The sequence below is a fragment of the Diadema antillarum genome, unplaced genomic scaffold, assembly GCF_040938485.1.
Source record: "Diadema antillarum isolate AM-2024a unplaced genomic scaffold, OU_Dant_1.0 scf00000167, whole genome shotgun sequence".
In the NCBI taxonomy this organism is placed as follows: domain Eukaryota; kingdom Metazoa; phylum Echinodermata; class Echinoidea; order Diadematoida; family Diadematidae; genus Diadema; species Diadema antillarum.
The window spans coordinates 1199532-1223237 of record NW_027271056.1 but is presented as its reverse complement, the minus strand read 5'-3'; the positions used below and the strand labels follow the sequence as shown (position 1 = coordinate 1223237).

Here is a 23706-nt window from a genome sequence, read left to right as displayed (position 1 = left end):
CTGTAGTAATGCCAGGGTGCGTGCATAATGCTTGTTATTATGACATCACAAAAGAAGATTGCCAAAGCTGTCATCCCCCTCAACCGAATCATGAGCCGAACTGTGATCGGACCACTGACTACAGTGAATTGGACTTCTTCGGACTCGGGGAAAGTGGGCCAAAGCGTAAGCGCCAAAGAGGAGTCGATAGCGTAGGTCTCTATAGGAAACTTGCGCTGTGCGCCCACGTACGCATTTGACTAAAACATCAGGACCATGCACCTTTAATACTGTTGGGTGTTCGCATCCAAAGGCCCAATTGTTTACTGTCTGTGTCACATCATACGACTAGTAATTTACTAGACTAGTCTAGTCGAGTAGTACTAGCTGTGCAATGCCAATGCAATACATGGACAATGATCATGAGTTGAATATAATAATACAAGCATGACGAGAATTGGTGACGTGAATATAGTTACAGCCATGCAATATCCACTTTTGCTCAAGCCTCGGCCTCGAATAGTTGCATCTGAGTGAGATTCAAATCCAGTAGAAGCGGAATATCTCGTGATCTACTTTATATCTCTCACAGCATCAGCATAGGGGCGCGTAACCCCGGGACGCTCCGTGTACACAGTTATGCGTGTTGGGGCTGGTCGCAGTTAAGGGGTGCGGGCGGGGGGTAGCAGGTGCTGGCCGGCCGCGCTTTTTTTACAGACGGCACAGATTGGGGCATGGCGCGTATTAAACCTATGGGAAAAACGTTGGGTTAGGGTTACTTTAGGGTTAGGGTTAGGGTTAGGGTTGGGGTTGGGGTTAACTGCGACCAGCAGCCCCAACGTACAACGTACAGTGTTGGGGCTGCGCCGTTTTGGCATCGAAATTTTAATGTTGTACCAAACGGGTGCCGTTCCGGCGCTGTATTTCCTTAATTTTTCAACAAAAACTACTGGGAATACTTACATGGGTCGATTAAACCTAAATGATTCTTATCGGCGACTGTTTGATGCATTTCATTGCTTATGATGCAGAAAATGCTGTCTTATAAGGCAAATATCTTCAGCTTACCGATGCTCACTAAAACTCACAATCACTTATGCGCACAGCATGCATTCAGTCGGTCCATTGACAGCTGTATCGCTCGCTACATGATGCATATTCATTTCACCTTATATGCACCGTGCGATGATGCATTATTCATATCCTTGAGCATCCGTAACGGTGACGTCACTGTTTACGCATGCGTAGATGCGTACAAATGGATATACACGTTCAAAATAGCAGCAAAGCTCTCCACTAGGGCAGGCCGCTTACTCCTAAAAAATGTGGAATATTTTGCAGTTTCCAGATAAATTGGTGAGAAGAAACAAGGCAATGGGGTAGTGTATATTTCATTTTTTATTGTCACTGTGTTTATGATAGAAATTTAGCCATGGTTTATTTGTGAAGTTGCCGTATATGTGGCAATAGGGAGTTGTTCGTGATTCTCACTTTAACGAAACTGCGAGGTAGCCGCCAGGACCCCGCCGCAGAGCTGCGGGTCTCCGGGGCTAGGGTTGGGGTTAGGGTTAGGGTTCAGTCCGGGAAACCCGCTCATGAGGACCGCCCCCGCGTACGAGGATGGTCCCTCCTCATGAGGACCTCCCCCCGCCTCATGAGGCCCCCCGGGGAACGCCTCATGAGGCCCCCCATTCACTTCTTATTCATCTCACATCTGACGTATAAATTGTCGCAACTTTGCACGGTGATTTTTTGTTACACACACATGTCCACTATCCATGATGAAAAGAAGAAAAAATCCTGTCTGTTTTTTTTTTTTAAATCGAGTTTTAATCACCCGATGCAGAGCGCCCATCAAAACACGGGCGCCAGCGCGTTCCCACAATGCAAGACTGCCGCACCTAGCGGCCTGATCCGACTAAATATTTTCGATGCTTTTTTCTGCGGCTCTCACCTCTCCGCGCACGAATTAGCCTCGTGAAGCTGAAGTCTGACATCTTTTTACACAAATTCGTAACGAGAAAAATTAAATCAGTACTAACCTGATCTTGTCCATATATTCCAAATTACTATTCCACACTGATAGAGTAGGTGGGTAGATGACATACTCCAGTTTGTTAGCAAAATAATCACTTTGTAGGTATGACGAGTTCACTTTCTTCGTCAATTCCGCCCACGATTCCGCCGCCCGCTTACCGTTTGGGCGCTTTCTCTGGAATCATCCCGCGACGCGACGTACGTCGCATCACATCACGCATCCAGCACATACCAGTCTGGTACTTAGTATGTGCTGGATGCGTGATGTGATGCGACGTACGTCGCGTCGCGGGATGATTCCATAAAAAGCGCCCAAACGGCGGAATCGTGGGCGGAATTGACGAAGAAAGTGAACTCGTCATACCTACAAAGTGATTATTTTGCTAACAAACTGGTGTATGTCATCTACCCACCTACTCTATCAGTGTGGAATAGTAATTTGGAATATATGGACAAGATCAGGTTAGTACTGATTTAATTTTTCTCGTTACGAATTTGTGTAAAAAGATGTCAGACTTCAGCTTCACGAGGCTGATTCGTGCGCGGAGAGGTGAGAGCCGCAGAAAAAAGCATCGAAAATATTTAGTCGGATCAGGCCGCTAGGTGCGGCAGTCTTGCATTGTGCGAACGCGCTGGCGCCCGTGTTTTGATGGGCGCTCTGCATCGGGTGATTAAAACTCGATTTAAAAAAAAAACAGACAGGATTTTTTCTTCTTTTCATCATGGATAGTGGACATGTGTGTGTAACAAAAAATCACCGTGCAAAGTTGCGACAATTTATACGTCAGATGTGAGATGAATAAGAAGTGAATGGGGGGCCTCATGAGGCGGGGGGAGGTCCTCATGAGGAGGGACCATCCTCGTACGCGGGGGCGGTCCTCATGAGCGGGTTTCCCGGACTGGGGTTAGGGTTAGGGTTAGGGTAACTGCGACAGCCGCCACACACAGTGTGGCGGCTGTGGCTGCGCCGTGCTCCCATAAAAGATCTTCATGTTGAACAAACGGGTGCCTTTGCGGCGCTATATTTCCTTAATTTTTCAACAGAAACTACTAGGAATACTTATATGGGTCGATGAAACCTAAATGACTATCATCGGCGACTGTTTGATGCATTTCATTGCTTGTGATGCACAAAATTATGTCTTATAAGCAGCTCACCGATGTTCACAGAATTCACAATCACTTGCACAAGCGCACAGAATACTTGTTGAACTAACATAAGCGAAACTGCGGGGAAGCCGCCAGGACCGCGCCTGGCGGCGCGGTCTCCGGGGCTAGGTTAGGGTTAGGGTTAGGGTTAGGCACGGTTAGGGTTTGATGGTTAGGGTTAGGATTAGGATTACGGTTAGGTTTAGGGATAGGGTCCCCAATAGATTTTTAGGGTCCCCAATCTGCGCCGTCTAAAAAAAAACACGCTGGCCGGCCGACCCTGCCCAGGCAGGCAATGTACAGCCAGAACTTCAGAAGTCAAGTGGACAGACAGAAAGCAGAAAGGTGTGGACGTATGGACGGAGAGACCGCGACCTCTTTCTTCTGCATAAGAGCTTGTAAAGACGACCTGGCCTGTCATAATAGCATGCTTAGTTTCATACATATCCATGATATCAAGAACAATACATACTAAAAAGATCATTTTCGCTTTACTCACGGGTTTGACGGTTGTCTCTATCAACGCTGTAGGTCTCCAGAAGATGCTTACCCGGGCGGGGGGAAAGTGGGCGACTGCCGCAACAGCAGGTTTAGCGGGACGAATATCGGGTCACAGTACGATTAGTACATGGTGTACGTGACGAATGAAGAGTTTCACATGGAGTGCATCGTGCAACGAGCGCGTGTAGTGTAGCTGCCATAGAATTACGCAATAAAAACCTGTTATAGTCTTTATTACAGACCTTGTAAAGTATATTCATGTATATTGTTACATAATTCTTGCAAACAGCTTCTTTTATTCTTAATATGTTCATTCTTTAGCATTATTCTCCAATCATTTCACATAGAAAATATTCAACATGCTTTATGATTGTGATTACAAGACTTTTGCGCTCGTGTTTTTTTCTCTCATGACTGAATTAAAGGTAAGTTGACTTTCAGTGTGACGTCAAAATTGTCCTTGGGTCATCGTGCCTGGGGTCCGTTGAACCCAAACACCCTCTGTTTTGCATGAATATCTTCAGCATTGTTATCTCTATTTATTTTTTTATTTCAATCTGTTTGAGAACAATTCTTTTTTAAATAAAAAAAAAAATCTGCAGACGGATGTGTGATGATGTTGTCATTATTGCTAGTTCAAATTGTGTGGTAGAATCCTGCAATTTTTATATCATACATAGAGGTAATCGTTAAAGATAATTCAGTGTAAAAACAAGGAAAACATTTGAAGGGATCGTATAGTTTTGGTTGAGACCATCATCTCTATGGTTGAGGTTTCTAACATTCTTTTGGTGAGATAATGAAAAACCATAAATTAAATTTGAAAGAGCACGCCATCATTCTAGGAGGAATTCAACGTTTATTTGATGGAAATTGTTTTTGAAATGGCCGCGATAGCCAAAACAGACTAATCCTATAAAAGGTGGGACCCACGATTTTATTACGATCGCTTTGTTTTACTTTGTTTTTGGATGTCGTCGCAACTATTCCTGAACCGATCATCCTCAAGTAAACGTTGAACTTCTCCTAGAATGGTATGCTCTGTTTATATATTACTATTTGACATGTGGTTTCTTTTTTCGCAAAAAGTTAAAAGCCCATTTCTCATCCCCACCAATACTATATGAATGTTCAAGCCGGACCACATAAAGCAGAAGAAACAGGTTAAAGTTCGAAAGCTTCATATGATTGTGCAGCTGTATATATAGACGTTGATACAGTAGTGGCTTCACAAACGCGATTGCAGAATGATGAAATAAAAAAGGTGCTTTCTTTTCTGAACACTAAAACAGCGCTCGAGGGCATTTTTTCGGTTGTTGTTTTTTTTTCCTGCAGAAACTTAACAACAATTACTCTGATTTCTTTAGAAATCAGATTATTTAATACAAAGGATAATGTAATTTCGTCAAATCAGTGGTTTTGTTTCTCTGATGCTAAAAGACAAATTTCGAACCTTGAGTGTGGATTCAGCGAATTCAATCAGGATAACGAAAATCAGTGAGAGATTTTATGAAAATCGAACAATCCATCAAATCAATTGATATTTTAAAGTTTACCTTTCTTTAGGCTTCATGCCTTCATGAGGAGGTAAAAGCCCGAACTGTCCTTTCGGTGCCGGCCCTGGAAAGAAAAAAAAAAATACAGTGAAATTCTCTTTTAAACGCGTCAGGCCTATGTCGTACAATCAGTATTATTATTACAGATCTTTAATTACGTATGTATTGCAAAACATTGTAATTACCCTGTCTGTCAGCGTCGAAAGTATCACATAATATGCATTATATACTCAGCAAATGCAATTGAATAACCTGCTGCATTACAAATTTGTATCGTCTCATGTCATTGAGTTGGTGTAGTTTCAGGTGCTCTGTTTATTATTAGTATTGTGGTAACATCTGATTTAAGGTCTATAACGTCTATCTCTCTAAAAAAAAAGTCGAGTGAAAATTTTCGCTCTTGAAGGAGTGAATACAAAAAAGGGTAAATTTAGAGTGAAATTGGAGTGAATTTTGAGTGAAAATGTTCATTTTCACTCGGTGACGTCAGGGATCACTCCAAAATCTTCGAGTGATCCCTGAGGTCACTCTAAAATGAGTAAAAATGAACATTTTCACTCGAAATTCACTCCAACTTCACTCCAACTTCACTCTTTTTTGTATTCACTCCTTCAAGAGTGAATATTTTTACTCGATTTTTTTAGAGAGTTATAGGAGTATAAAAAACAACAATGTATAATAGGAATGATATGGGACGTCAAATGAATAGAGTATTATGAATTTTTTAATATGGGCCAATAGCCGGTTGAAGAAAAGCCACTGAAACAGTTCAAAACATATCAAAGGGAAGGGCTTATTGAAATTGACGGGACGATTGAAATATGAGAGCTACGAAATGTCGCTATGGCGACTGGTATGCCTCCGCCACCATGCATGGTTCTCCCAATAGATCTATATTACGCCTTGACAATGCGTGACGACAGTTTCACATTATTGGCAAAAACTTTGAATGACATAATGTTTGTCACAGATGTGTTGAGTGTTTAATTTCCTTGAACCATACATTGTATAGGTTATCGGATTAATGGCTATATGGTTTTAGAGAGCAGGACGCAGGTTTTAGAGAGCAGGACGAGAGTTTCAAGGAAAGAAAGAGGAAATGAGCGGTTACATTGTGGAAGCCTGGAGCTATAGCTTCATACTAATGAAGACCTGAATATAAGAACGACCCGAGTCCAATTTTTGGCCAAATTCAGTTCGACATGGGAAATTGTAGCTTATGCATGGACTCATCTTGTGCATAAATGATAAATCCTAATTACCCCCGCAAGTGCTTGAAGTGAATGAGTTAAATCTTATCTTATCTTATCTTAATGAAGGACCTGGGTCATTCTTACATTCATATTATAGCGCCCTCTCTCATCCTTCTCTCATCTACATAGCAGTATAATATGAATCAAAGAACGACCCAAGTCCACCACACAAAATGGCCTCTCCACAATTAATATAAATATTAATTGTATTAATATAAATATTAATTGTCATAATAGTATATGTTCTAATTTGTATATACAATGTTGCCTTCCCATCACAGTTAAATAGAATATTATTGGACAAATAAAAAAGATACGAAGTTTTTTTTTTAGTTTACTCGAAATGATCTTCCATGGACTTGGGTCGTTCTTATATTCAGATACTCATTTATTTTGTGGCATGCGTAACATGGTGAGCGCATACCATCACCGGGGTCAGAAAAAAAAAATGATGCCACTGTGTACAGTGTAGAACATAATGCACGCGTATCCTGGAAATGTATCCTGGATCCGGAATATGATCCGGATTGCCTCTATACAATATACACACAGGGCTGGCGCAACAACTGATCACCCTGTTCCTTTGGCCACAATTATTATTGACAGATCCATTCTAAACAGTTCACCAATATTTCAAGAAAAGTTACATTGCTGATTTGCTGGCAAACAGGCAGACAAACAAACAAACGGACAGACCGAAGACGCTGGCCAAATGATATAGGTCCTGTTTTCTTCTCTGTCAGTCGAATGAAATCATGGGACTTAATTGTGGAACGACCCTTTATATACTTTGAAGAAAGGCGTTTATTAAAGGGATGATTAGCTGTCTTTTTATTCACAGTACAGCGCATATATTTCATATATAAATGTAAATATATAAAATTGGGATCATATGTATAAATCATATATATATATATATATATATATATATATATATATATATATATAATATATATAATTTTATGTACAAATGTAAAAGATCAATGATATCTTATGTATATTATGGGAGAATGCACCCTACAAGCATTGCTTCTTCAGTATTCCTCCCCATCTCCTGCATTTTCTAAACTTCAAAATGTTTTGTGCTTTTTTCCCCACCATATCATTCGTTTATCCATAAATATCGCATTTCATATATTTTGTAACTGTTGACACATAATGTACTTATGTTTTATGTGAGGAAAAAAGTGTATTTACAAGTTCTGTTGGAGATGAAAAAATAAGTGAATGAATGAATATATATATATATATATATATATATATATATATAATCATCAATTTTATATATAATTATATATATATATATATATATATATATATATATATATATAAATGATACACTAATTCGTTTGTGTATAAATGCATTTTTTGTGTCAATATTATTGTGTAACTGTGATTGTTGAGTGTGTCTTTCATTACGTAAGATGTATTTACAAGTTATTCGATTATTGTGCTTTGTCTAACCTATGAGGCCCTTTATGTCACATTGGTTGTTCATGATATGATAAAGAATGTTGAAAAACAATATAGGTTATTCTAGAAATGGATATTGTCTCTGGGAAACGTCTCTCTTACTGGAAGGAAATTTTACAGTGGTCCGTGTTTGGGGTGCGCATAAAGAGGCAGTCGATACTAATTGTATGATCTGAATCTGTGTTGAGAGAAACTTTAGAAACAAGTTGAGCGTTTGCTCTGAGGTACCATGGTGGCATTTGCTGCCTATAATTCTGCATATATGTTCACGGTCTCACACCTCCTATTGATGGTGGTGACGGGTCTGGGGCAAATTACCCCCTTGGCAATTACCCCGGACCCTTCCCCCGACCCCAACCCTAATCATAATCATAATCCTGCTCCTAATCCTAACCCTAACTCTAAACCAAACCCTAACCCTAATCTTTAATCTAACGTTATCACTAACCAGTATTTAGCGGGGGGGGGGGGGGGGATATTTGCCCCGTCGGAGGGTAATTGCCCTGATACGGGGTGGTGACATTTAGACTTACTTCCGTAAAGCAGTTGTTTAAGTAACCAAGTAGGCTGCGTTATATACGTGGTGGATACTGAATATGGAGTGAATTCCTCCTAGAGTGAGGACTAAGTCGCATGATTGGTGATAGGGCGCCTAGACTATAGGTGTGGTTATCAGACATGCTGAATGTTCAGATTCTTCAAACCATGTACAGTATTGTAACTGATGGCCCTATATAAATTGACATTATAATGATTTGGTATTGACGGAAATGCATGTTTGTTTGATTTGAATTTAATTCAGTTCTAGTTGAGGAAATACTAACACAACTGAATGCATTGGACATTATCAGGTTGGTTGTCATTATTAGGCCCTATAATCTTCGTTATTTTTACTTCAGTTTGCCCAAGGAGGTACTAGGCAAGCTTTGCCTAGTACCTCCTTGGTTTGCCTTGTGTGTGTGTGTGTGTGTGTGTGTGTGTGTGTGTGCCAAACGTATCGGCCTTGAAAAGGGTGATTCTGTAGGTGGAAAAAAAAAGGTGTCAAGCAAGAGGGTTTGTCGGGGTAACTTGGTAATAATAATGAATTCATTCGGTTTGCCATTACACAAGGTCTTCATTGAAAACACACTTACACTTAAATGCATCATGGGTAGATATCAAATCAATGAAATAATGTTACAAAATTCGAAGAAAGGAATCAATTTTGATATTTCACTGAAGCATGAAACACAACACCCTTCCTCAGACTAGTGTATTTCACTTTAAATCGCCAGTATTTTACAGACCGACACAAACAGACATTACACGTACCTCTCTCGAGATACAAAGACTGAAATACATGTATTACTGTATATGGATGGCAGTGATCTGACAGCAGAGATGCTAGTGTGAGAAAAAAAAAAACATCTTTGGTTGTAGGCCCTACATCTTGTACCTCAGGACCATCCTCACGCTCCGGACGCGACGCGTCCGGACTTCTCACTGAGTAGTAGTTGCCAAAAGAATGTATGCTGCCCTCTTTTGTTCAAGTCAACGCAGCTCATGATTCCTTCTGCACGTGATGTGGTCCTAAATTAGCACACATTTTGTATACACTGTTTACAACCGTACGGTATCAAGCTGCTACATCTCAAGATACGGCAGTATCTAGCGATAGCGTTACGATGTATTTTCACACAGTCAGTCTCCTCCCAGCCGACCAGCCGCCGTACAGTAACTCTACAGTACACGCCTACCTAACCAGTGTGTGGTGTTATTGACTGCTTTCCTCCGTTGACATTTAGCCCTGCTGCACACGAATTTGATGAACAGACTGAGTGGAGATTGGATCTTGTAAGTTGTTAATTGTATGTGAATTTACCGGTACCGTGAATTTACTTCATTGCTTTTGTGTTAGATCACGTGTGACATATCGAAATTATCGGTAGATTTCACACAACGGCCTCAACGCATTCATTGACACTGAGAGTCTTGAGGCTCTAGACCTAGAGTAGAGAGTCTATTCCCAATTCTCTCTGCTGCATGCTGATATTATTGTACCATACATACAATTAGACAGAAAGATCCGTCTGTCCGGAGGACTCTTTTATATTTTGCCATTGCAGATTGACGCTGTCCTCGGAGGGGATCCGTGAAGCCAGACGTAGTCTCCGCGGAACATTCCCCGACGGACAGATATCCTGATATAGACCGATCTTTCGGTCAAACATACAATGTACTTTACCTTGATTTGAAAGTTTCTTGTTAAAACTATTGCCAATACTAGTATTGGCAGAGCAGAGGTGACTCAATAAAAGAACTAGGCCTAGGGGGTCTATTCACTTCGGGGCTGCGCCCCTCTCAATGAATAGTGCTTTAAGGTTAGATCTAGTTTTGTAGGCATCGGAATTCAAGTAGGTTTAGGCAAACTATATTTGTTTTAACCGCTAGGCCTATAGTCTAGACAGTTTGGATCAAAACAAATTATGGGCGGGGGGGGGGGGGGGGGCGGGGATGCAAAGCGAGAAGTTGTATGAATGATGGATGAGATGTTGTGGAGAGATCCTACATTGACCAATATTAAAAGAAGCATGTATGTAGCAGCTCATGATGTCAGAACTGTACTGCTTTGTGATGTGTGTTAAAATGTTACATTTAACTTGTAAGCGCAACGCACAATGCGAAACTACACTAACTAGCCTATAGACTCTAATGGATAATGAATGCTTGATGTCAAAATTGTTTTTTTAATGACATCACAATTGCTTTGTTAGAAATTGATACATTTTTGACAGAGTGACGGTACGAGCAGTCGCAATGTCTACTCAAAATTGCAAATAGTACTTTATGGAGTGTCAATTTTCTGATGTAGCTGAAAATACCTATAATCACGTGAAGCCCGATCTTTCCATCAATCACTAGAGGATTCATTTTTTATACAAAATAAAAGATCCATTAGTAATATTGAACTCACTTTATTGTGGTCACTGTAAGTTACAATTTTTAATACAGTAGAAATTATGAAATACTGTACGAGCTGAAATTTTTGTGGTTGTATTTTCGCAAATTTCGCAAATCGCGTTTGAACCGCGACAATAACAACCCGGGAAAATAACTACGGGCGTATAAAGGTATAACTAAGTGTAGTTGGAGCCACGCAACTGCGAAATTAACAACATGCGAAAATGTCCTCCAAGTAGCAATTCCCGAAAAAATCTGTATACGAAAATTTCAGCTTGTACAGTAGTCCATAGACTCTAACGGTAGTTAGACAGTCTATGCCTTTATGGTCTCTGAACGTAACTCTAGTCTTGCTAGTGGTGGTTACTTACAGTTTATAATATAAAAGAGGGATTTATTTTAGGTTCTACTGCCCGGTACTGGCTAGTGTGTCAACTGTCGTGACGTCCATCTGCACCAGCAGCCGACTTGGCAGTGTCTAGCGTCTACCTTAAACGGTAGACTCTATAGAGAAAATGTATACAGCCCTGTGTCATCGCTGTCTGTGTTAGTGGTAGTGTTGTGTAATGATACACAAAGTTGTCACTAGATCTATCCCCCCCCCCCCAATTCCACTATGATGACGGGATAATGTCAGTTAGATAGGCACTTCACTCAATTCAAAGCGACTTAATGCAGCAGCTTGCCCAACATAGCAATTTATGGAACTCATATTCTAACAAAGAATGAACATGTGTAGATGAAGTGACCAGAATGGTTTGTCAATCAACACTTTGGGAAGCATCTATTTCATTGTGGTGTTTTGAATACATTAACAAACTTTTTCTGTTAACATTGCCAAATACCAAGCTTGCTGTCAGGTGGATGTACTGGCAGGCACCATTTATAAGGATGCTTATATCAGTGAAATTAAAAACCAGCCTGTCTCTCGGTACAGTTATGGGTAAACTCGGCCTAGCGGGTAAACTCGGCCCCCATCGCCCTCATGCTAGTGGCTGAGTGAGTTTACCCGCTAGGCTGAATTTACCCATAACTACATGTATGGTAAAAAATGGTTTCAATTGGAATACATACAGATGTAGTCCAATTGTTGGTAACATTTACCTGGGAACATTTCGTTCCTCCAATCTGCAAGAGTGCCTTTCTGTCCAAACTGATGTCTTTAAATGATTTGGTCAAGAGTAATCTATGAGAACAACAACTGCTCCGTTCGACAGATTTGAAACCTAAGTGCATACATGTGCTAGCCGATGGCAGTGTATCCTTTTGACCAGGCACTTGTGCTGCGTGACATTGTGTGGCGCAGGATCGCTCTCTGCTGGGCGCGTTTCACTCGAAACCTTTCGCACGCCACTACACAGCGCGTAGTGAGAGGGCCTTGTCAAAAGGCTAAAAACATCGCGACTTTCATGCATGATAATATAGCCAATGCGCAAAGTGCCACGCAAAAGTTGCTTCGAAAAACAAAGTCCTGAATGAACAGGAGGTATGGATTTGAACTCGTAGAAAAACGTCTTTTCAAGACCATGGAATCAATCCGAAAATGAACAAGTGCACAGCTGGTATGAATTAGATATATGGAAAGTACCCTGGAGGTATGTATAGTTTGAAAGTAAGCCATTTGCTAGTAAAGCAGGACACTTTTAGATTTGCTTGAATTTGTCTTTCTTTTTTAATTGTACAGAGACACCTTTCTTTTGACTCGAGGTGCTCCCACAGCACAGTAAAACTGTGTGAAGGAGCGTTCCGGGGTTTCCAACTAAATAGCAGAATGTTGAATGTTGTTGTAGCTCCATCTCCCCATCTAATATGACCAGATTGAGTCAAACCCAAACATCATGCCCTTCTGCCATTACATAGAATTGTTGTTTAATTCAAATCCAAGAATACTAAATTTACCTCTATTCTTAAACTAGTCCTGCCTTTGTTTCTGTAACAATCAAATTTTTGCCCATTTGAAAAACTTTCTTTACTATCAAGCAATGTCAAGACTCCATCCCATTCATAGCGCACTGTTGTATATGTTATGACTGTATATTTAACCAATGTGTATCATTCATATATATGAAAAGTTTGTATCATAAAAAAAAAAGAACAAAAAATCCAAACCAAACCAAACCAAACAAACTTGCAATCTGAAGCTGGAAGAGAGAAGTCATGCCATGAGCCACCTCACAAATAAAATACACTTTGAAATACATTATTGTGTGCCACGATACTTCATTGAGTGTACAGTGTACGCTGTACCTCTCTATTAAAACTAAACCGATCCTGCTACACAATAGTAGACATCAAAAGGCTATGACCCTGTAGGTTCATACAAATGGGTTCAGTCTCAGTCTCAGTAAAGTTTCTTAAAGTTACGGAGTATTCATTGTTGTGAGTGCAATAACGATCATGTCATGTTTGAATCTATCATGCAGTATTTCACAAGTTCTTGCTTGTGCATCGTCATTGAATGAATCAATACTATCTATAACACCTCATCTTGTATAGTAAAGTAGAGAAGTCGTAGACAATTATTATCGATGTGAATGGTACTTGAGACACACAATACCTGGTATCTGTAAAACCAGAAACATTGCAGCCTGAAACTTTTGTGAATTGGAGCCACAGCCTTTTTGTGGGGGCATGACTTTTCCAAATTGCTGACCATGAAAATATTACAAGTAGAGATCTATTTACTCTAGGCAAGATACTAAAAAATGGCACCATAGTTTGACCTCCCGTGCCAAAATTTGACTGAGCACAAAAACATAGCATTTTACATGGAGTCGGCAGTTGAATTTTTGTTGACATTATGGTCAAATTATTGGTGGCTTGCATTACATGCTTGCTCCATGTAAACTTGTAAACATTTGTATAATGCCCATTGCAAGTATTTTCACGATGTTGAAATTTTCATGCATTTTTGGGTGTTTAAATTTTTGTGCATTTCGCGCAACCAGAAACTAGCGTGAAAATAAAAGCACGCAAATATTTGTGCTTACTGTGTGCTCCAGCAGTTGGTGTCTTGAATCTGTGGAATAAAAAACACACAAACCTCTACTTGCCTGGATGAGCTTGAAAAATTAGTCGCGCGAACATGTCCACTTTTACAGTATGCTTGCATTTTCCATGTTTTAAATCACTTTGAACTATACTTACAATACTTTCCTGCCTATTGCTCTTGGCATTCCTCAAGGGGGGGGGGGGGGGGGGGAAGGAGGATATATTGGTTCAGACTTCCTCTTCTTAAATACACCTATAAGAGAATAAAGTTTTATTGTACATTTGAAAAAGATCTTGGCATGATGTAGTTTGAAATGTTAAATTGATATCATTGATAACAATAAATTATTAATTGATTTGTAAACAAAGCTGTTGTCACTCAACCTAAATGCCAAAATCATAATTTTCGAAAATGATTTTGTGAGTGAATAGAAAGAAGACCAGCTGTCAGTTTAGTAGAGATGAACAATCTTACTGATTATTTATTGTTGCTCTTTGTTTTAGTTCTTCCCTTGTAACTACATAGAGTTTTATATTTCATGTTCATTTCTTTATTAAAAAAACAAAACAAAACAACTGCAGGATTAATTCTTCACCGGGGACTGCAACAGCACCATAGATACTAGGGGGAAGGTGTTTGTCCCTCACAAAAATCAGAAGAAGAAGAAAAAAAGAAATGACATTTCTGTGCTAAAAGGAGGAAACCATGGCCACTATGGCATCGCCTGGAAAGGCTGATCCTGGACAAGACCCTGTCGCCAAGCTTGCTGCTTTCCTCCACCAAAATAACTCGGGTGAGTAGTCTCACACTGGGCAGTAACTGTTATTTCATTCTGCATTTAAATGAAAATTCAATACATGCTGGTTTCATGATCCAGGAAAGTATAAAAGCTATAAAGATGGTAATTGTTACTGGTTGATAGTGAGCATTACTGTGGCCCAAAGTCACAGTAGAGGTGGTTTAACCCTAACTAGGCCGGGCTATTTAGGTAGATGATAGAGCCGGGGGGGCCTCCCAGGCCCCCCTCCAGATCTCGGCCGTCGACCGCGCGATCGCGACGAAAATTGGCACACACATTGCCTATGATGTAATCTAAAGAACCGTGAAGTTAATTTTTTCAAAAATTATCATTTACACTAAATTATGCTAATTTATGCATAATGATGCATGAAATCAGACAATTTGGTATAAATCACTAAATAAAGCTCAAAACAGGCACATTTTTTGTGTAAATATTCTTGTTAGTGTCCTTAGCAAATGTAAGAGAAAAAAACTGTGCAATCACAAAAAAATTTCCTAAGTATTTTATTGTTTTTTAAATTTCTTATGTATTTCTTTGTTTTTTCGACTTAATGTTTTTCATTGTTTTTTCGATGAAATTTGTCCGCGACATTGTTTCGAACAAGAAAATATGTAATTAATTGATTTTAATCGATAAAACCCCAAAATAATCATGCTTTTATGAAATTCGCCTGTAAACACAGTTTGCATTGAAATTGTACACGAATTCACGTTTTTGAGCAATTTTTGGTCTGACATGCATGTGCATATTTATGCGCAACTTCAGAACCGTGCGCCCGGGCATCGCAAATTTGGTGTCAAAAGATGCGGGAGACTCAAAAAAAAAAAGTCATGAAACGTCGCGGCGATAGCTTCTCGCAATAGCGATACATCGCGCGAAACGTCGAGGGGGGGCCTCGGAGGCCCCCCCCCGGCCTAGTTAGGGTTAAACCTCGTTTAAGCCTAGACCATGGTACAAATTTAGACCATGGTCTAAAGTAAGTGTGAAATAGGCATACCTGTGACATGCACTTATCAATGCATGTTTGTCACAAGACCTCTGTTGGCATATGCAATCTGTCAATCATATGTTACGCAGGAGAAATTTGTGTAAATCATGGTTTAGATTTGTACCACCTTCGTGAATTTGGGCAGAACTAGGGTATGGAATATTAGTAGTGTGAGATTCAGGTGTATGTAACTTTACTTTGATATATATATTTTTTTACATTGTAAGTTCTGAAGATCTGGGTGTTTATTTCCTTCTCACATGACAAATTATTCTAAAGGTATTTGAATGCATGAACAATGAATGTAAGTTAGGCATGCACATTTCTTAGATTTGTTGCCAGAAAGTTATTTAAGCAATTAATGTGGACTAATATCAATAAAATGCTGTATGTTTATAGCATCAGCAATTACTAAGTGCTGATGATGACTGTGAATAGAGCATGATGCTAGCATTGTTCTTCAACAGGAATGCTATCTTGTCAAGATAGTTTTGTGTTCATTTTGTGTTTTCTGGTTGTTGTTTTGTGTGCCTGTGTGTGTGTATGTGTGTTATCTAGACATCAAGATTTTGACAGGGAAGAGCAAGCTGTCCCTCACCACTGTCTACCTGGCAATTCTCAACCGATGCTTCGCCACGACAAACCCCAGTGACTCGCCCACCGAGAGCTGCGAAGGCGCCCAGAGATATGACGCCGAATCTGTGGCATACCTGAGAGACATCCTGCACAGGACGGTGGCTCTGAAGGTTGGTATACCAGTATTATGTTACCCCAGAAGGATCAGAATGAGTGATTTGCAGGAGGGGGCTGAGTAGAACCTTTAAAAGTTTAACAAAGTTAGCTATATAATATGCTCATGCTGCAGGCCACATAGCTGTCCACTAATGTTTTATGGAAAGCTGAATAGCATGACGGACATTACAATATTTTCTTCTCGATGTACTCTGTATATTCTCGAATTATCAATACTAAAAGAATACAGTTGTACTTGACTGGCCTCTTTCAGAAGGCAGAGGGAATAATAGTACCCTTAACATACAGTGTACATCACTATTAAGTTGAGGGAATTTGTACTTTAAAAGAAAAGAAGAGAAATTTAGTGGAATTCTCTTCATATTTCCCTTATATTGTTCTAAGCATGTGACATCATAACCTGTAGTAGTCTTTTCATCCAGCAGTGACTATGCAGGAAGTTTAAATATTCCTAACTTTTGAATGGATTGTCCATTTTTTGTCAAACTTTCACCGGTGGGTTCTACTGATATTGATGCATTAACTCAATCCACATGTGTTTGAAGGTGAACTTGTCTGTTAAACATTGGAAAGCTCTTTGTGGTAATAGTACAAGTGTACTGTTATTATTGCTGCAAGGCATCTCATCTCTTTTTTTTTTAGTCGACATATTATTCATGCTAAATCCTTTTATCGTAGAGTTTTCTTTTCTACAATATCATTTTTTTTCATGTTTTTAATTCAATCTGTTAAACTGTCAGTGAATTTTGGTATGTTTGTTTTGGTAATGAAATTCAGTGATGGAATTTCTTCAGTTGTATTTCTCTATTTTACTATGAAATCTAATAGATAGCAATGTTTTTGGTGTTTGGATGCTTTTTCCTAACAATGTGTTTGTGTTTGGATGCTTTCTCCTAACAATGCTTGTAGCTGCTTCATGAGACAACCACACTGCAAGGTGCAGTGGACGTGTCCCGTTTCCACGCCCTCAGCGTCCTAGAAGTTAAGAGGGTTCCCATTCACCTCTTGGTCGGTCTCAGCTCCTTGCGGCACCAGCTGAAGGTGCTGATATGCTCCAGATGTGTACACTCGCTACAGGTACGTCCCATAGAATTTGGTTTATTATATCTCCTGGACATCAGCGTTCAGACTTTTCAGTTCTAAAAGTCATTGAGATATTGTCACTGTTTACTTGGCAGCGCACATACTCACAAATAAACCACAAAACATTTACATAACATTTAGATAAAACAGACAAATATAAAATGGCTAAAAGAGATGAAACATATGGGCCTGAGGTCCCAAAAGCTGAATTCTAAGATGTTGCCTAGAGGCTTGAGACCCAACAAAAATATAGTAACAAATGAATATTTCACACGTTACAAATGTTGATATGAAAGCATCGTACTACACTTGAGAAAATGAATTTAAACATGAATTTAAAAAGTTATTGCTTTGATGTTGAAAAAACCCTGAAAAACAATATTAAATACCTTTCAAAATATACAGTCATATGAGAAAAATAAATTTGTCATCTTATTCTTTTGTTTCCAAATTTCAAAATTTTTAACGAGAAACTCAAGTACCAAGTGAAGTAGAATTAAAAATCAATTGATTATGCACATTACCAATATGTGATTATTTTTACCCAAATTTATGATGTCGTGAACATTACTACAGACACTACAGACCCTGCATAAAAGATTGAAAGTTATGTCAGTCTCCTCAATTACAGTTATGATTATAGAAAAACTGTATTGTGATATTACACGACTCCCCCATCCTATGTTTTGAATATAGTCAAAGTAGTAATCCTTAGTTTCTGTGGCTTTGTCAAATGTCTGAAGCATGAAATGGCTTCATTGTATTTGGACTGTCAGGACCCTTTTTGTTTAATGTGCAAACGTTGTGTGGTGACATGGAATCTCAGCCATCATCAGTGCACGCAAATTCTTGGCATCGCTATGGTGTGAAGGCTAATCATTCAAATTGAACACGTAGTTACCATTGCACAACAAGCTACATGCCTTCAGGTGTTGTTTACATTGAACTCTTTGAAGATGGAATCCTTTTGCTTGTGACATTTTTTTGTGAAATAAAGTCAATTCTTGCCATATTTGGGACAGCATGAAGAATTGTGTGCTTGTCAGCAGTACTTAACAAACTGATTTGAGTTGTCTCTAGCAGCATGGTGACTATGTTGTGCAACGGTTGAGCAATCCTGAGTGAACAACAAACAGAAATGGGTGCAACAAAGGATGAAACTCGGTCATATGTGAATCATTCTGACATGCTTCAGAGCTCTGGAAAAGCCATGTCAGATCAACCAGGTTATTGACAGCTGGAGAAATTAAAGTTTGTTTGAGTGAACTGAATGCAGAGCAAACTAGAGAAGCCCTCTGAGAGCGCAGACCTCCGCCGAGCAGCTCATTTCCACCACTGTTCTTGTCCTTCCGTAGAGAGCAGTGATTTCTACCCGTACATGCTGGAAATCGTCCAATTTCCCAATGATATAGAAGCCTTTTGTTACGTTAGCAATGCCAGCTGCGCGGCACGCCTCGCCCTGGACCAGAAACTAGAGCATGCACTGTAATGCACATATGAAAACCTAAAAAATATGCAACTTGAACTCCCAAGTTCATTGAACCTACCTGCATAAAATATTGAAAAATCCTTCATAAAAATCCATAAAATTCCTGCATCACTACCAACATTTAATCATCTGTTTGTTGTGTCATTCTCAACCTTTCCTGTAAGTTTCATCCAAATCTGTTCACAACTTTGTGAGTTATTTTGCACACGGGCAAACCAACGGTAACAAAAACATAACCTCTCTTGGCAGAGGTATGAATGCTACTCATAGGAGACTATAAGGACAGTGTCTGATGCATGTTGCTGTCTATTCTCTTTCGCAGATGCTGCTGGTGGGATGCGGGGGTGATAAGGCAGAGGAGCAGGATTGGCCGGTCCTCCACACTCTCAACCTCAGCTACAACTACATCGAGGCTCTGGATGAATCCTTGGTGAGTTTGTCGAGGGAGACTATAAATCTTTCACTTGACAGTGGCAGGTGATTCTGTATGAAAGAAAAACATCATGTGAAAACAGGCAGGGGATGTCATAGCTTTCATTGCCAAAATGCTCCCAAGAAGTTGAGAGGATGCCCTGGGAACCAACTCACTTGCTGTAACATTTGTAGAGCTATTGTTATTGTTTCTTGTTTGTCTTTCACAACTGGGGATTTTCTTGTTTCACAAGAGTACAAATTATCTATGGATAGTAATGGGTACTTACACTTCACCTTCATTGTGTGTTTATGTGTGTGTGTGTGTGTGTGTGTGTGTGTGTGTGTGTGTGTGTGTGACTTTCTGTTTGCTTCATAATTACTTTCTATTCAACCTGCACACAAAGTAAATGAGCTAATAATTTATCTATTATATTTTATTAGTATGTGCATTACCACAAATGATTGATAAGCAGGCTAATTATAGAAGACCTCGTAGATCCGGCACATATTTAATGTAGCATTCCGAGTCATTGTCTTTTTGTTGCTCCATTTATAAACCACATAATTGCGCTGAGAAAGTACATACATTTTGAACAATAACAGTATCATTTACCGGGTAGTCGTAATAGCAAATATGTATGTTAATGTCTATATTGATATTGGACACTTGTGTGTCATGAGACAACAACAACAACAACAACAACAACAACAACAACAACAACAACAACAACAACCTAAAAGTCAAGAAACGGGGATATCCGTATTAACTTCAGATTTGTTTTTAAATAATTTAGCAATTTGAACTTGTCATAGTCCTTGAGTATGGTTACTATTTCTTTTCCTGATTAGACTCCTGCTGGAATATCATGATTGATATATGCATATTATTCATATGCAGACTACTGGAAGAGAATTGAAGAGTCACTTTCTGCATTTCAGCCTCAGTTTATGGTTTTGATGATCAAAATTTGTTTAAAAACAATATTTCTAAGCTTTGTGTCTCCAACAGTCGAATTGCTGTGTACACTGAATATTTTGTGAGGTTTTTATTTTTGTGAATTTTGTGAGTCAGGTGCTAGTTGCGAATTTAAAGACACACCAAAATATTGACTCTGATCCTGATATGAATGTGATGTGCACGTACATGTCTCCATTCAGTATCGTATTCCATGACTGCAAATTTAACCACTTGCAAAATCAGTAGGAAGTTCCGATTCGCGAAAATGTAGACTCGCTAGATATATGGCGTATACAGTACACCCACCCCAGTGTCAAGATTGTGTCAACTGGCACATTCAAAAAAAGGTATGATAGGCTTAAAGAAGATTGGATACTTCAAACTGTTACGACCAAAATCACACTGAGAATGATCGTACAAAAGAAACCATCAACTAATGTTCAGGCGGTTTATTAACAGTGATATTGTGGGTAGAGACTCATAATCGGTTTTCACATCAGTACAATAATGATCAATAGAAACAATTCCAAAGCGGTAATGGAATCACATGCATCCGAATCTTAAATCACAGAGTTCCTATAGTTCCCTGGTAGTGTCCGGTTACGATGTTCGATGCACAGATGAATGATCCCCGATGCACCGATGTATGATTCCTCCGACGTAAATCCAGAGGCACAGGGTACAATATATATTCCACGTTATATATCCACGGTATCAGATGTCCACGTTATAACTCCACAGTATATGTCCACAGCGAAATGTGCAGAATCCAACATTATGACGACCACGTCCAGTCGATGCGGTGAATGATGATTCGTTCAATAATGTTCAGCTAGGAATCCAGCCCGTCACAGCTTTGCCGTAGCAATGTCCATTGTTACAAAAATGGAGTCTCTCTCCAATGTAGGCAAATTAATTATCTGCAGGCAAAATGTCTCCCAGGCCAAGTATCTCCACAAATATAACAGGTCAGCAGGTAACACAGGACTGACTATAACAAGTCACTTCAGAGCCAGAAGTGACGTAACTCTCAGAGCAGAGGTGTTGGGTACTCTGCCTACTGCAGAATTTCTCTGGCTTATATACTATCCATTCACCCCCTTCTAGCACATTCTGTAACTCTCTCCAACCTGGGGCCACACATATGAACATTCTAGCTAGTCCAAGTTCCAGGAATCCTGGATGATTCACTGCCTATCTATGTACAAAACATCATTGCCAAGAATAACTACCAATCACATAGGGGCTACAGGGACAGTGCATGACTCAGCCAAATATGTAAGCACTTCCTAGAACATTCTGGAATGGGTGAAATCATTCTAGATTGAGTGAGCTATAATGTATTTCCTGTTACATGCATGTACTGTATAGCTGCATTGTATACCACCTAGAAAATTCTCCACTAATCTGGTCAGCCTGTATGTACTATATCTATACCACATAGAATGTTCTCCATTAATCTGGTCAACCTGTGTACATACACATCAAAACAACCATGCATACAGTACATCATACATGTACATAATTACTAGTGTGTACATTTGTGACAAAACATAATCAACACAAATACCACGTTTATATGCATTGGGCTCGTACGATTATCTTTTATGAATGGAAAATGATATGATTGTTTGTTGTTTGCTACATAACAAATTTATTGTCAGAGCATGACTTTTGTACTACAATGTAGCAATCATATTGGATGATGTTTTATATCTGAGTAACATGAAAGACTATTGGGAATTGTGCAACCTTTTCTCAGTTGTGTTCTCAGATATGGTATGCAGGAGCCTTAGAATATCTTGATTGATTCCATATCTATAAACTCTTGTATACGGTTAATAGTAAGTGCAATATGGTTCACTTCTCCTGTGTATACCAACTTTTCACTAAATGTGTATTATGAAGTAAAAACATAATGGGATGGCTTAACTGGTGCACCTATGTCACAAGACTAAAATAAAACTGAATAGCAGTGAGGCAATACTTTTTGATGAGTCAGCAACATTGCAGTCGATGCAGATTTTTGTTGTTGTTGTTGTTGATGTAATCACACTTCAGGCAAGAAGTGAAATGAAAATTTTCATGTAGGTATTCTAAATCCCCACTTCTCAACTTTTGGTTCATGAAGCTCTCTTAGGTGGGCTGTTATGTCAGCCAAAAATAGAGTAACAAAACTTGGTTTTACTAGGCCTCACAAAAATTTGACAGAGCCAAAGTGAGCCTCGGGTTGAAGAAGGTTGAAAAGCACTGTTCTAAATATATTCATGTGCTAATACAAGACATATCTACAAATGTTATATTAAGATTTGGCCCGTAGTAAGTGTGTGCTAGGTAACAGTGAGCTGTAACTTGATGATATTCTTTGTCACACTTCCTACACCGGGGAAGTTCTTGTTACCGGCATGGACTTTGACTCGTTATCTTCAAGGAAACAAATCCCTCTGCCATGCAATCAATGATATTCTCAAGACAACAGTCTGGCAATCACTATGGTGGAACGCTGTTGAGTGATAAGTGTCGAGAAAATCAAGGTTCTTGGATTACTCTCATATGCAAACATTATTAGGTGATACGCTATCAGCGTATCACCTATTGTGATTGTCAAAATCTCTCTTTATTTCTTTTTATTCTTCTTTCTTTCTGGACAATTTTGTGTCATCAATATCTCAAGAATGACATTACGGAATAACATGACATTTTCAGGGAACATGTCTCATGACAATATCTAGCCACAATAAGGTTTTCATGACAGTAACATATCTATGACGTCATCTAGGCGCCATTTTGTGATTTTCGGACCATGTTACATGATCGATCATAACTTCATAACTAAAGGTCATTTCTGTATCATTTTTTGTAGACATAAAGTTCAGGTCACGTTCTATCTTTCTTTCTCTGATGCTAATTACCTAGGACGTCATCTAGGACGCGTAAGCGCGCGTCAAACTTTTAAAAGGCTCAAAACAACTTTCCAATGGGAAATCTCGAAGTTTCAGACAATTTTAAGCGTTTCAAACGATTTTGCGCGTGCGCGTCCGTCCGCGCGTTTTCGCGCGCACAGCGCGTCAGTATCATGAAAATACACTTTTTTTGACTGATTTGGATTCCTGATACTTTGAGTAACAATATCCATTGATTTCTGATCGATTCTGACAAATAACAAAGCAATGCACTTGCGTCAAAGGTCAAATTTCGCCTGCGCGTCTATGTGCAAATATAGTGAAAAAACATGTTTTTGTTTATTTCGCCATAGCTCTTTAAAACGTCTGGTTACCCTATGTTTTTATTGCATATTACAAAAGCATATAAATTGGACATAACGTTTCAAGTATCATT

The 23706-nt window shown here is 39.3% G+C and overlaps 1 protein-coding gene across 1 annotated transcript in view; it reads left to right on the top strand.

Annotated features, from left to right (window-relative positions):
* The first annotated feature begins 9646 nt into the window (after nucleotides 1-9646).
* LOC139722568 (uncharacterized) overlaps nucleotides 9647-23706 on the top strand; it is a 41994-nt gene continuing 27934 nt past the window's right edge. The window contains 5 exon segments of the mRNA XM_071633859.1: nucleotides 9647-9781; nucleotides 14462-14673; nucleotides 16229-16416; nucleotides 17333-17500; nucleotides 19318-19425. Coding sequence (XP_071489960.1) covers nucleotides 14586-14673; nucleotides 16229-16416; nucleotides 17333-17500; nucleotides 19318-19425 — 552 coding nt within the window. The 5' untranslated portion in view covers nucleotides 9647-9781; nucleotides 14462-14585.